At 33.4% G+C, this 13,759-nt stretch overlaps 1 protein-coding gene across 9 annotated transcripts in view; it reads left to right on the forward strand.

Moving 5' to 3' along the window:
* The window catches only part of C2CD5 (C2 calcium dependent domain containing 5), a 91,832-nt gene that overhangs the window by 36,793 nt on the left and 41,280 nt on the right, over positions 1-13,759 (forward strand). For all 9 annotated transcript variants that reach the window (XM_086404054.1, XM_086404046.1, XM_086404047.1 and 6 more), the window contains 2 exons: positions 1,055-1,163; positions 13,150-13,264. In XM_086404054.1, coding sequence (XP_086260180.1) covers positions 1,055-1,163; positions 13,150-13,264 — 224 coding nt within the window. The remainder of the gene's footprint in view (positions 1-1,054; positions 1,164-13,149; positions 13,265-13,759) is intronic.

Here is a 13,759-nt window from a genome sequence, read left to right on the forward strand (position 1 = left end):
GGATATTGTTTTCCTTTCTTGCATCCAGTTTTTATCATATGAGCGGCCTCAGGAACTCTCCTTTCCTTTGGCTGCTGTTTCAGTACATTTTCTTTCTCTGCTTTACCATTTCTCTGTTGCCTGCATCTCTTCATTTCTAGACTTCCCTGGTGGCTCAGACGGTTAAGCGTCTGTCTATAATGTGGGAGACCTGGGTTCGATCCCTGGATCGGGAAGTTCCCTGGAGAAGGAAATGGCAATCCACTCCAGTGCTATTGCCTGGAAAATGCCATGGACAGAGGAGCCTGGCAAAGAGTCGAACTTTTCTAAGTTGACAAATTTGATGTCCGAGAGAGAGAGAGAGAGAGAGGAGAATAAATCTTGGAAGAACTTGTAGAATTTGATTGCCTCCCTTGCTGTCATCTACATACCTCTCCCTTCTTAATTTGCATTTATATATTTAGATTTTTTTTCCTGCTGCCCCCTTGTTGATAGAGGAAATAAGCCCACACAATAATTCTCTGCCTACCTGAACTTGACATTGGCTCTTCTCTTCACCTTTCAATGTAGGGTTAACCTGCTCTGCTCATCCTCTCCCTCCTCCTCCCTCAGCCCCACCTTGTTTTAGACCTCCTGCCCCAGAACTTCAGAGTCTGCCAGTAGCCTGGAACAGGGTAGGTGTCTGAGGGAGACTCTGCCCCGTCGAGAAGTAGACGTGGATTGTGGTTCTGGCAGATTCCCCATCTCATTGCTAAGTTGGATCGCAATAGGCGATTGAGAGGAAGGAAGAGTGTGTTCAAATATCTCAAATTGAAACTCTGAGAATTTTTTTTTTTTTTTCTCGTTTAGAAGTGATAAAAAAGGTGTTTGGATTCTCTATAACATAATACATATGGGAAAATGGATTGGGAACTCAACATCCAAGGAAGCTTTTCATTACAAAGCATCTGTAATGTATAATTGGTAGCCTTTTGTTAAGGGGTAGAATTCATTTCTTTATGACAGGCTTTTTAACAGGCATGCATTTGTACTTCACACATGGTCAGGCATATTTTTCCCCCATTCTTTCTACTAGGAATTTCCATTTTTCACCCTGACGGCATTTCCTCCTGGATTCCTTGTGCATGTTGGGGGCGTTGTTAGTGCACGCTCTGTGAAGCTTTTGGATCGTATCCACAATCCTGGTATGTTCTCTAAACATTTGTTTTCTGTGTTTCATTTACTTACACTGTGATTATTATTAACACTGATTTTGATAGTTTTTTAAGCTGAATTTATCCAAAAAGAAAAATGACGAAGAAAGTATAAACTAGCACACATTGCTTATAAATATTTGCAGTAATCTTAACTAAAAATAAACTAAGTAGAAGTGTATATTTCAGTTACTTTTTTTTAATACAAAGCAAATCTTGATTCATTTTTGGCCAAGGTATATCACTCTGAGGCAATCCTTAAATCACTTTTGAGTCAGCTGTTTTCTTTGACTCAGGCAGATAACGAAATTTACAATTTGATCATTGTGGCCATTAGCTTAAGAGGTTAGGTTAGTTCTTTTCACTGGAATAATTCTTTATGGGTTGTTTGAGTAAGTTTCTTATTCATAAAAGAAGTCTTAGTTTGAAATGTATAAATTGTGTAGAGAACCTAAAAGTTTTAAAAAAATAATTATTGTCTTTGGGTCCTTGGTTTCTTTCAGTAGCTATTTATTCCATTTAAGCAAACAGGAGAAAATGGCAACTCACTTCTTTAAGACATGAACCTTGATTATAAAAGAGAAAAAAAGCATGCAAGTCCCGGTAATTTCAGACCCTTGGATTAGAAATGCTTTGCTGATTTTTCTAAATCTAAAATAAGCATGAGAAGTATAGTAGGAACTTTCCCTGTGGAACTTGTTCTTGCATCTCTCATTGACTGGATGCCCAGTAACTTGCTCAGGTCACTTATTATTTTGATGACATACTTTAAACTTGAAGTTATATTAGTATTCTTACCTGGCATGGTAAGAATGTATGTATGCGAATGTGTTTTTGAAAATTGAAATGGTCACTTCCAGTAACCTCTTCGGGGCCTTGTACTGACAGCTATGAAAAAAGAAAAATGCTTTGAAATTATTGTATGCAAAACTCAAGTAGTGATTTTGAGGATACAAAGCATTACTGTTCTTTTAGATTTTTAAAAAATTTAATCTGGGCCCCATAGTTTGATGTCATTTGAATTAAAACAATGGAATTTTTCTAGACCCTGAATGGAATTGCAGAAAAGCAATACTATTTGGGATTAATTAAACTCCTAACGTTGGGCAAATACATATTTTAAGTGCCAGTCTTCTCTTTTTCTTCTCTGGTTTATTATTTTTTTCCCCTGTATCTCATTTTTGGGGTCAATTTAAAATCTTTTCTTCATGCAGTATTTTATGCATTCTGTAGTAATTAAATGGAGAAGGCAATGGCACCCCACTCCAGTACTCTTGCCTGGAAAATCCCATGGACGGAGGAGCCTGGAAGGCTGAAGTCCATGGGGTCGCTAAGGGTTGGACACAACTGAGCGACTTCACTTTCACTTTTCGCTTTCATGCATTGGAGATGGAAATGGCAACCCACTCCAGTGTTCTTACCTTGAGAATCCCGGGGATGGGGGAGCCTGGTGGGCTGCCGTCTATGGGGTCGCACAGAGTCGGACACGACTGAAGCGACTTAGCAGCAGCAGCAGCAGCAATTAAAGGCAAATTTAGACTGATGCCAGTTTTAATGGATTGAGATCTTGAAAACTATGCCAAGTTTCATATCTGTGCATTTAGGAGCTTGAATTATTTGAGAAGTGCAAGGGAATACTGAGTTAAGATACCTGACACTAACTGGGTGACCCAAGGCCAGTTAGCTGAGTTTCTGTGTACCCTTGACTCAAGTATTTTGATAGTTGGCATCCACCAACTCCAAATAGCTCCAAAAATGGTTATAGGAATATATTCAGTTGTTCGTGATGGAAGCATTTAGACTTCATCATTGCTTCCATGTACTCTGAGTAAGCTGTAGAATCTAGGAGAAGAAACAAAGGTTATTTAAACCAAATTTAAGTAGAGAGCCAAATTTTAAATTGCATTACTTAAAAAAAAAAACCCAAAAACCTGCTTTTGAGCATTTTCTATACTTGCCAGTTTATTTTTAGTTGTGTAAGAAATATAAAATTCCAGGCCCAGGGAAGAAAAAACAAGTTCTTCCTTCTTATAAAATATGATTTGTATATTGTAACTATAGCACATCCATTTTCTTCCTCTCCTTCCCTATCAGAATATTTTTTCAGTTTACGTGGAGAAATTCTCAGTTACTGATGGTTTATTTTCCAGAAGATTATGGGCATATATAATACATATAAATACTTGTAATGTTATAAATATTGTATTTCAGTTTTGTTTTTATTTTCAGTTAAATACAAATCATATTCTAATGGCCCTAATATTATATTATTTTGATACAATTATCACATTATTTGGATTGTTTTTTATATATGTATTGTGCCTGAAAAAGGAACATTTGTTTAACATTTTGTTAATCTTCAGGCCCCGTAAATAATTATGTGTGAAAAAATTTTAATTTGTTTACAGAAGCTAAATGTCAGAACAAAACTCAGTTAGCATCTACCATAATAAAGATTTATTAATTTTATGATTCTGAGTTACTCTGCTGAAAGAAAATTATGACAGATGAGATAACACGCGCTAATGTCAAAAGACCTATATTTGCACTCTCAGATGAATCTTGCAGCTATTTTTTGACTAGTGAATATGGGAAATTTTCATTTCACACTAAGTATAAAAGGAAAAGCCTTATTTTAAAACGACTACCACCTGCTAACTATTGATTATTATTTTGGAGTTACTTCTTTAGAACTTCCTCTTCTTCAATATTAAACAAACAGGTCATACAATAAGGGAGAGAATGGGATGGTTTTAAAAGGTAATTATCTGAAATAATAATTAGACTTCAGTTAATGTTAGATTACTATAGCATGTTCCTTCTTCTCTATTTCTACTTCTTATTAACTCTGCTGTCTCTGTCTTTCTAGTTCCTGTCAAGTGGTGTTGTCAATTGTGTTCTTATTTGTAGTATTTTTTGTTTTTTTTTCTTACTATTCTGCACCTAAAACTGATCTACTAATTTGCTGTTTTGAACTCAGCCTTTGTCGGAATTATGGGTAACACAAGATCTTACAAACTGCTAGACTGGAATAGTTTCAATTCAGGTATTTTAATGGTCATTCAGTACTACATATGCTGACAAAAATTATGGCAGCTCAGTGAAGTTTTTAGAAATGTTCTCAATTAAATAGGCTTAATGTCAATTCAGTTAATACAGATACATTTTGGAATACATATGTGATAACTTTTGTAATTTCCATGGAAATACAAACATAAAAATGTTTTTACTAAAATGAATTAATCAAAACCATAGAAATACCATGAATTATGAATGACTTCTGTTAGGTAATGAACTTTCAGAGTGATAATTTTAAATTTATTACATTTTTGTACAGTTTTTTTCATACCAGGTGAATGATACTAGATTAGCTTTATCATTAAGGGAATAGTAATTATTTAAACTTCTATTTAGATTTGAATATATTTAGTGTTCTATAAATATTATAAAAGTATAACTGTATTTTTAATTTTTTAAAATTTATTTTAATTGGAGGCTAATTACTTTACAATATTGTGGTGGTTTTGCTGTATTTTTATTTATAATTCTAGAAGTGTTCTAAAATTTGGTAAGTAGGAGCAGATTTTGGGGGGATTAACAGCTTTCATAAGCTTTCCTCTCTCCCTTTCCAAATAGAATATATTTTTTCTTTTTAAGTAATTTTACATATGAATATAGTTTGTAGCTTTTAAAGAAACTTAAGATAGCTTTACAGCTGATGATGTGGTTTAGAGTCAAAACAATTTTTCTTTTTGATTAAAAGAATGTTCTCTTAACATAAAAATGTAGATATTTATATTAACTCTATTTTAGAAGTAAATAATAGAGCTATTTTGATTCAGTCTCAGAAACTGGCATTTTCCTAAAGAACTTTTTTAGTTGTGTCAGAAAGTACATCTATTTACAGAAAAACAAAAGCAGAAACACCAAGAGGCTCAACATTTGAGATAATATTCCATAATCTTTTCAGTATTATAAACTTCTTTTGTTTTTAGGAGTCCAGGAGTAAGTTCTGATGTAAGTAGTGCATGTTTGACTATGAAGTAACTCATGTTCATCATGTGGATTTAACCTAAAGTCAGTCTAGTAAACAATCTGATCTGGTCCAACCTTTGCAGATTTGGACTGACGTCAGTTGGTAAATCTTTGAGGAAATTACCTCTATTTCCTATCTAAGTTTTTGCCAGCATGTATCACATTGGTTAGAGTTAAAGTAATCTCTTGTAATGTCATGCTTTATATTGGTTTCTTTAATGAGAAATTAAAAACGTCCTGCTGGATTCATTTAATAAGAATATATTTTAGAAAAACATGGGCAGATTATGGTGGTGGGCAGAGAAAAGGCTAGTTACATAAGAATAGAACATTGAGGCATCATCATTAATAATTTAAGGAGCTGAAAGTTTGTGAGGGCAACGATGTTTAAGATGAGAGATATAATAGATGATAGAACTGTTTTGAAATGTGGAAAAGGCAAAAGTTTTTAAAGACACAGTAAAGACTTTGTTCCCTGTAAACAGAATTTGGTGAGGAGGAACATGGTTGAGGAAGCAGTATATCTTGCCATCATTTAAAATAAAATCCAGTAGGAAGTGTAAGAAAGAAAAGATGGATATGTTACAGCATATTAAAATAACATAAAAAGTGATGCTTTCAGTTTAATATGCTTATAGTTTTATGTTTTTGATTGGGGGTATTTAGAGTCTTTCTGATAAGAATTGGTACATACTTAGAAACCAGGGTTTTTCTGATACTAGTTTCAGAAAAATAGCTTGATAATTCTGCAAAAAAAGTTATATATTTGGTAAATGTATTCAAATCCTTTATATATTTTTCTGTGTAATTAGGCAATATTTAGCCACTCCTGTCCTGAATTACCACAGAAAATCGAAAATTGTAGAAAAGTGGTTGTTGATACAGTTTCTATTAATGCTAGAAATTATTTATCAATACTATATTTCCTGGTCTCTGATACCAGCTATAATATGATATATCATTGACTTCATAAAAGTCTTCTAAGAAAAAAGAGGAACACGTGGTAGTCAAATGTACTAATTATTCGACATTTTTATTTCAGAAACATTAAAATGTGGAACAGTATAGGAAAACATTTTATATCACACAATAGTGTTTCATGCAAAACAGTAAACCATGTGGGCAGTTATTAGAATTTATTTTGTACTATGCAATTTGTTAGATAAGAGATGTGCAAAGGTGCCTGTCCCCCTATTTTTATATTCTGGGAGGATAGAAGAATATGTAAACGGCTTACTGTGTAGTATGGTGTGATAGTAGATTCAGAGTTAAAGAGAAAGTTAGGATTAACTCTGTGTGGCAGGGTACCTTATAGAGGTAGTAATCTTGAGCTCAGTTTTGGATAGTATATGAAGATTCACTTAGATTTATATTTCAGACAGTGCATTTGGAACCATGTTAATATATTCTTTGAGTTTAGTTCTGAAACTTCAAGCATTTGCAAAACAATATCCTAGCCATTACTCATTCAATGAAGTTTATTACATAGCTAGTTCATACTTTTTGTTTGCTATTAATACAAAATGTCTTAGTTTACCTTTTTTCCCCACCCCCTTTTCTTCTGCTTTGTCCTGTTAGTTTGTGTATTTTTATAGAGCAGGAAGAAAGGAACTCAGTATTTGAAAATTTATTCAAAACTCTTACCTTTTATTACCTTGTTTCTTTTTCTTTGGCCTGTTAATACACTGAGAAAGATAAAATGAACCTTGCTACTGGAAGGAGAATGTAACATTTAAAGATCTTGTGTGTGACATGCCAGGGAGGAGATTCTCAGAAGACGGAGTAGTCAGATTTGCATTAAATCGCTGCCTGCTGGTTCAGAATGAATTTAAAAGCAGCAAGACTAGAGAGATCCCAGTTAGTGCAGTGCAGGAGTCCTAGCCAGATTGTGACCTGGGATCTGATGGTGACAGGAGAGCTAAAGTTTTGTGGTGCACTTACTATGTACTATTCTAAGATTTTATGGTAGTAGCTCATTTAGTCCTCAAGCACAGCGCTCACATACGTGTTCTCATTTTGGACGTGAGCAGTATGAAACATAGCCATTTGTCCGAGGTCAAATAGGGAGTGACTGAGCCCCAGATTGAACCTTGCAATTTTGGCTTCAGGGCTTAAACTCTTAACCACAAGTTTACAAACTGTTTAGAATGGGAAGCCTGCAGGACTTGGTAATTAAAGGAGAATGTGGTGAGTGAAACAGGCTCTGTGCAATTGTCAGCTGAGAGAGAGAGAGAAGGGTAATGATTGTCCCACATGTCTGCAAGTCTTAACATCCCAGGGGACAAATGATTCCTATCTTTTAGAAACTCAAGTCTGTTTGAAAGTTCAGTTGTAAATAATATTTTAAGAGTAAATCCTGATAGCCCTAGCTCATTGCTTCTCAAATGGCTGTAATCTATTTTTCTTCTGAGTTTACCACTAGAAGTATTTCTGAATAGGTCACACATAGTTTCTTACTTATAACAATCTCAGTGAGTTGAGGAAAATTTGTTATTCTTTCCTGTGTAGGATGCATGTCAATTTAGATAACTTTTGTAGAAGTGACAAGAGGAAATTAAAATACGTGTATAATGTCATTTGAAAAATACTAGTTTGAAGTAGCTTATGAACTTAGACAATATTTTTAAGTGTTTTTAAGCCCTGAGTTAGTAAAGCAAGATGTTTGAATAGCCTTTCTTTTGTTTTTGAGAATATTCTAAAAATATTTTTTCTTTTTTTACTGTTTTAGACAGATCGTAGGTTTTAAGACTTATTAGACTGGAAATTTTCTCAATCTTACAATGAATGAACTTCAGCTAATGATAGATTTAGTGGTTTAAATTTGGAAAATGTTACTCTTTTTCTCTTTTTTGTTTTCAGAAATATAGTTAGAAATTTGACTTTATTTTGGAGGCAAAATTAATAGTTAACATCTAAAAATGTAGTTACTACTTTAAAAATATGTAACAGAATATGAGTCAGCTGAGGAAATACTTATATAAGGAAATATTTATATAGAATATACTTATCACTCTGATCATTCAAATTTTTCTCCAATAGATGTTTGTCAAGTGCCTACCATGTCTTAAGCACAATTCTGGGATTGGAAATAACCAGGGTTCACCCAGGCAGACCTCCTGTTTACATACTAGTCTAGTCTGTTTCTTACACTACTTTGCTGTGTGTGTGTGTGAGAGAGAGAGAGTTAAATGGAGATAGACTTTCTTGCAATTTGAATTCTACTGATGATCTCAGCAATCATTATTTTTCTACATCTGAGGGACATTCATGAGCAGATGTGCAAAGTAAGCCTAAAGTAGTTAAGCAGCATTTGGTTTTCAGTATTTTAATAAGGTTTTCAGAAAGTAGATACATAGAGTTCAAGAAGGCATAAATATAGCATGCATGACTTGTGAGCTTTCCTTTATAATGTGACATAAATGTAATATTTAATTTTCTTTCTATATATAATGTAACTGGATATTCATTACTTTTCTACTATCTGTAAAAAAAAAAGTCAGATGGGTAATCTCCTTAAGTGGGAAGTTTCACTCTTCATATATATGAAATATGTAAAATGTAACTGGATATTCCATTACATTATTATAATGTAACATGTAAATGTAATGTATCATTCTCTGTATAAAATAATGTAACTGGTCACCAGTTACATTATATATATAAAGAATGAAATGTCACAGTCAAGGAGTAAATTACATATTTGACTTTTTTTTTTTTAAACAAATAGTAATGACTGCAGTTTGGTCCAACATGGATTGTATCTGAGCCACCATCCTAATATTCCAAATTACCACATCTTGAAGTTCACTCTCAGTTTGCACATTACTTCTTCTATAATGAGATTCTTCTTTTTAGTCTGTACTGAATCCCCAACCAGTTTGAGGTTCTATACTTCCTTGAACCTGGACTCTCTAATTTCTGTTCTATTAGTGGAAATTTATCTTCTTCAAAAGGTTGTTTTGCGTTGGACTGTTACTTTCAGACATTTGAGAAGGTAGCTTTTTGTGCTGTCCATTAACAAGATACATTGTCCTTTTTCTGAAAATCCTATCTAACACTTTATCTTGTTTATTTAAAAATTAGATTGAATAACTGCCCATTTCCTTTTTTATTTTCTTTCAACTTGATTAAAAGGTTTCCAGGGACAGAATTATTCTCTTCTAGACCTATATGAAAATAGAACTACATTTAACTCTTCATGTAGTCAGCATTTCTTAGTTGCAAATGTGTAATTGCCTAAAATCTCGAAGGAATTGACTTTTATAAAGGCATATTGTGTTGAGTTGTTCACTTCTTTACTTTTTGAGGGGTAAACTATTACTGTCATTTTAGGAATCTTTACCAGTGTCACCTGTACTTTAGAAACAAGATTAAATACTAAAAAGATGGCAAGATATCAAGCTATGGCCATGCTCTAGACAAGTAATAGAAAAACAAATTAACTGTGGTGTCAACATAAGTGTGAGGACATTACCCTCGTAAGAGGCATCAGTGAGGCATTGATCTAGAACTCAATTCTTGCTTGCAATTAAAAGAATATAGTAAAAGATCTGTGATAATTATCTATGTATAGTTCTGACCCTTAGAAGAAAAATACAAAATAGTATGAAATATAATTTATATAATAAGTAACTTTTCATATCTCCTAAAATGATAATCTTTTTACGATTATCAATAATTCTATAGATTCTTGGAAGGAGCATGGTATTTTAAGTGAAGATATTTTTTCTTCACATCTCTGAAACGTTAATTTGCAACCCTCACATCTCAGCTGTATATCCTTCAAGTGACCAAATTGTATCCAGTTTCATATAAGGTGTGTATAGTTGCCAGTAAATTTTTAAGCCAGGTTCTTTGTTTTGCCTTTTACAGAAGTATGGTAAATCCTCAGTTTTTACTTTTGTAGGGTGAATAAAACAGTTCAGATTCACTAATGTATTTCCTATAAGAAGTATAATTAGCAGTTTTTAAGATTTCCATTAGTAGGGATTAAATACTCTGATTTTTGTTTCTGAATTTTCAGTACTAGTAAGTTAGACTGAATCATGATTGCTACTTGAATATTCTGTGGCTCATCTCTGGCATTAAGTATAAGATAGGCTTTGAAGAGAAGTTTAATTTTTCTGTAATATTAAATAAATTGATTTTTCTTAATTGTATCTTAATTAACCCCTAAATTTAATAGCCAAAAAATTCATCCTTTGACTTCTTGCTCACAGTTGTAGGTAATTATTTTAATCCAATTCCTAGTTTGTGATGAAGTGCTCCCTACTGTATGCTTGCCTTGCTTTCACCTAGAATCTAGGGCCATTACTTTCTGTAACCATTTCAGTGAGCTGCCATAGTTTTCAGTCTGTACTGTCACCTGATCCAAGCATGCGCCAAAGTTTCCACTGTTTCTGGCTCCCGTCTGCTGAATCTGCTTTGCAAAACCCTTCGTTCTTTGAGCTTTTGCTTTAGCCAAAAACCAAATTTAAGAAATTCTTTGGAGTGTGGACATAACACCATTTGCTTCCTTAGCCCTCCTGTATGTAACTCTTTAGCTTTTATTAAACTTGTAAATACTGTATTAACTACAGCAGCGGCATCCCCATGTGCAATTGTGTGGCTCGTGTGTCAAAATAAAGGCTGCTTGTGAACTTGTCAGAAGAGTATGAATGCTCTACTTGCGCTGCATTCAGCTTTTTGTTGGTTTTTTGTTTGTTTTTTTTAAATCAGCCACTTATTCTTTCATAGTGTTTGGTTTAATTATCTGATTATTTTATGTGTTATACCAAGGTAAGTTTGATGTAGATAAACTTTGTATTCTATGTGGTTACATGTATCTCATAGTAATTATGATTACATACTTTTTCCATTTAGGCATGCTGGCCTTTCTAAATAAATAGATCTCGAACTTGAAATAAGTAGCTTCTTCCAAATTTTTCATTAATTTAAAAAAATATAATACTGTTGATTACATCCTGTAAAATTTTTAAAGCAGAAAACTGCCATGTATCACTATGTAGCAAGATGTAGGCTAACCTAATGTGAGAAAATCTAATTTATAAAAACGGAGTATATGATTATTTGATTTAGTAAATATTATTGTAAACTTCCAGAATGATTTGAAAAGTAAATTGCAGATTTTACTATTATGTTTTAGAAAGTCAACTTTTCATTTTACATAGTTTTTCAGGAAAATAATTTTTTTCTAAGCTGAGATATAGTTCTCTTATTTTTGCTATCTTTTTCGAAAATCATAAGTAATTTGATAGATGGAGCAACTAGTTGAATGATAGTTTGTCTTATGATATAAAATTTCCCTATTAGGAAAAGATGATGTTAATAGATGTCCAAATTAATCTGGAAACTTGTATGTCCTAAAAAGAGAGAATGGATATGAAAGTGTTTTTGTGCTCTTAATGTCTACATTTCAGCTAGGAATATGAAGAAATTCTTTAACGTAGTAGCATATGTGCAAAATAGGGCCACCTAATTGTCTCACCCATTTCTGAATTCGTAATATTGATTGCTAACACCATATTGTAGTATTTTCTACTTCTTTTCCTTCTTTATCTCGTACTTTGATCTTTTCCTTGGTTTCTTGGAGTTTTGTGTTTCTTTCTTCTCTTCTGAAAGAAAGTTTTAGGGTAGCACGGTCTTGGATCTAAGACTTTAACGCAAGAACTGGCTGGCATCATTTGTAGTTCTGGTTTTTATCTCCTCACTTCTTTTTGCTGATCTCCCTGTGGGGGAAACAAAATTCCACCATAGGAATGTGAGCTATAACAAGGCTTTTAACCTTTCCTTACTTTGCTGTCTTCAGTATTTCACTAGTGAGTATGATTCTACTTATTCTACTTATTTTGAAAAACGTATTTGAAAACTGCATATGTACAGAAACTCAGAAGGCTTTTGGAGTGTTGGATTTTTAGTCGTAATAGTGCCTTTTTAATGTGAAAGATTTACAGTAAGAGCTTAGCATCTTATTTAGAGTTGATCAGGTTTTTTCTTTTCCAGATTGTTCCCAAATGGAATTGGCCACAAAAAAAGAAACAATTTAGGATATGCTGATTATAGACCGTTTCTGTTTTTAACATCTTTGGGCATGAAAAGCTAACTATATATGCAGCTGCTGTTCATCAGTAGTTTGCAGCTAAATGCAAGTAATTAGAAAGTGTATGTGACAGATGTTCCATCTATAATGCTCCATTGCAAGCAATGTTGGGCTACTCTATGGTAATAAAATGTGATTCTGTGATTTGAAAGCATTTTCTTAATGACAGAGCTATATATGGAGTTGCAGTGTTCTTTCTGAAATTTGTCCTTATGTACATTAACTAGATTCTTCGTACTAATGTTTTCAGTGTATTTGCTTTCTTTATTTTGAACTGGCCAGTCCCTTTCTTTCTCGTCACTTTGCTTCAGGACCCACATCTCTTTAGAAGGATGGCTATAGATGGCTTTCTGCTTTTTAATGTTGATAAATCTATGCCTTGCAGAGAACCCAGAATGTATTGCATTATTAAAAATTAAGTACAGGAAATGAAATCAGAATTTAAAATAAATTTATGGATATGACTCAAGGTGCTCACTCAGTGAGGTGAGACATAGGAAGTCATTTTAGTTTAAGATTAGAGTCTGAAAACTCTGGGTCTACCTTTCAAATTGTATTTCATAAAACAGATCCCTATAGATAGCCCTAAAGCAAAAAAGCAAATAGAACTAGATGATTTATTTTCTAGCACCTGAGTTTAAAATGTTAAACTTCTTGAGACGTAGCATTAAATGAAAATGTTAATAAGCTTTTTGAGAAGTAGCATTTTAAAGATGTGAAGTTTGAAAACCTGTTGTAGAATAGTAGTTCTTTGCCTTCCAGAGTATGCGTACTTTAAATATTTCTTGTTCAAATAGACAATATGCTATTGAGTAGTGAACTGATTTAAAATTTATTTTTCAGATGAACCAGAAACTCGAGATGCATGGTGGGCAGAAATCAGACAAGAAATAAAATCCCATGCCAAAGCATTAGGCTGTCATGCTGTAGTGGGCTACAGTGAATCAACTAGCATCTGGTAAATGATAATAACAACTTGATTTTCTAGATGCTGTGGTTTACAGATTGTCATCTGAAAGGGGAGAAGCTTTATGCAGATACGGAGAAAAGAAGAAAAGTGGATTGATCCAGTTAGTGTGGGCTTTTTTAGAATACATCAAGAGGAAATTCGTATGCTATCTTTACTGCTTAGTTAATGTGAAACTTCAGGAAAATTGTTCTACTCCTCCAAGCCTCAGTTATACATTGGAGACAGTAACTACCTGTCAGTTAAGGTTATTGAGGCATTAAATGAGAATATAATACTGGCACACAGCAAGTATTAACTCCAAGCCTACTTTACTCCAGTTTGTGACTCCACCAGCTCTTTCCTCTGGGATTTTGAAACTCTTAATCTATTGTAAACAAACCGCCGTGTGTCTTTCAAGTTCATTTGTAAACTCTTTCTGCCTTCATTAATTAACTATAACTTAACTTTTTCCTACCAACAAATCTCCCTAATGCTACCCAGTTA

This window comes from Bos grunniens, chromosome 5, assembly GCF_055505025.1.
Source record: "Bos grunniens cultivar Pamir isolate PY7600 chromosome 5, Bosgru_T2T1.0, whole genome shotgun sequence".
Taxonomy (NCBI): Eukaryota; Metazoa; Chordata; class Mammalia; order Artiodactyla; family Bovidae; genus Bos; species Bos grunniens.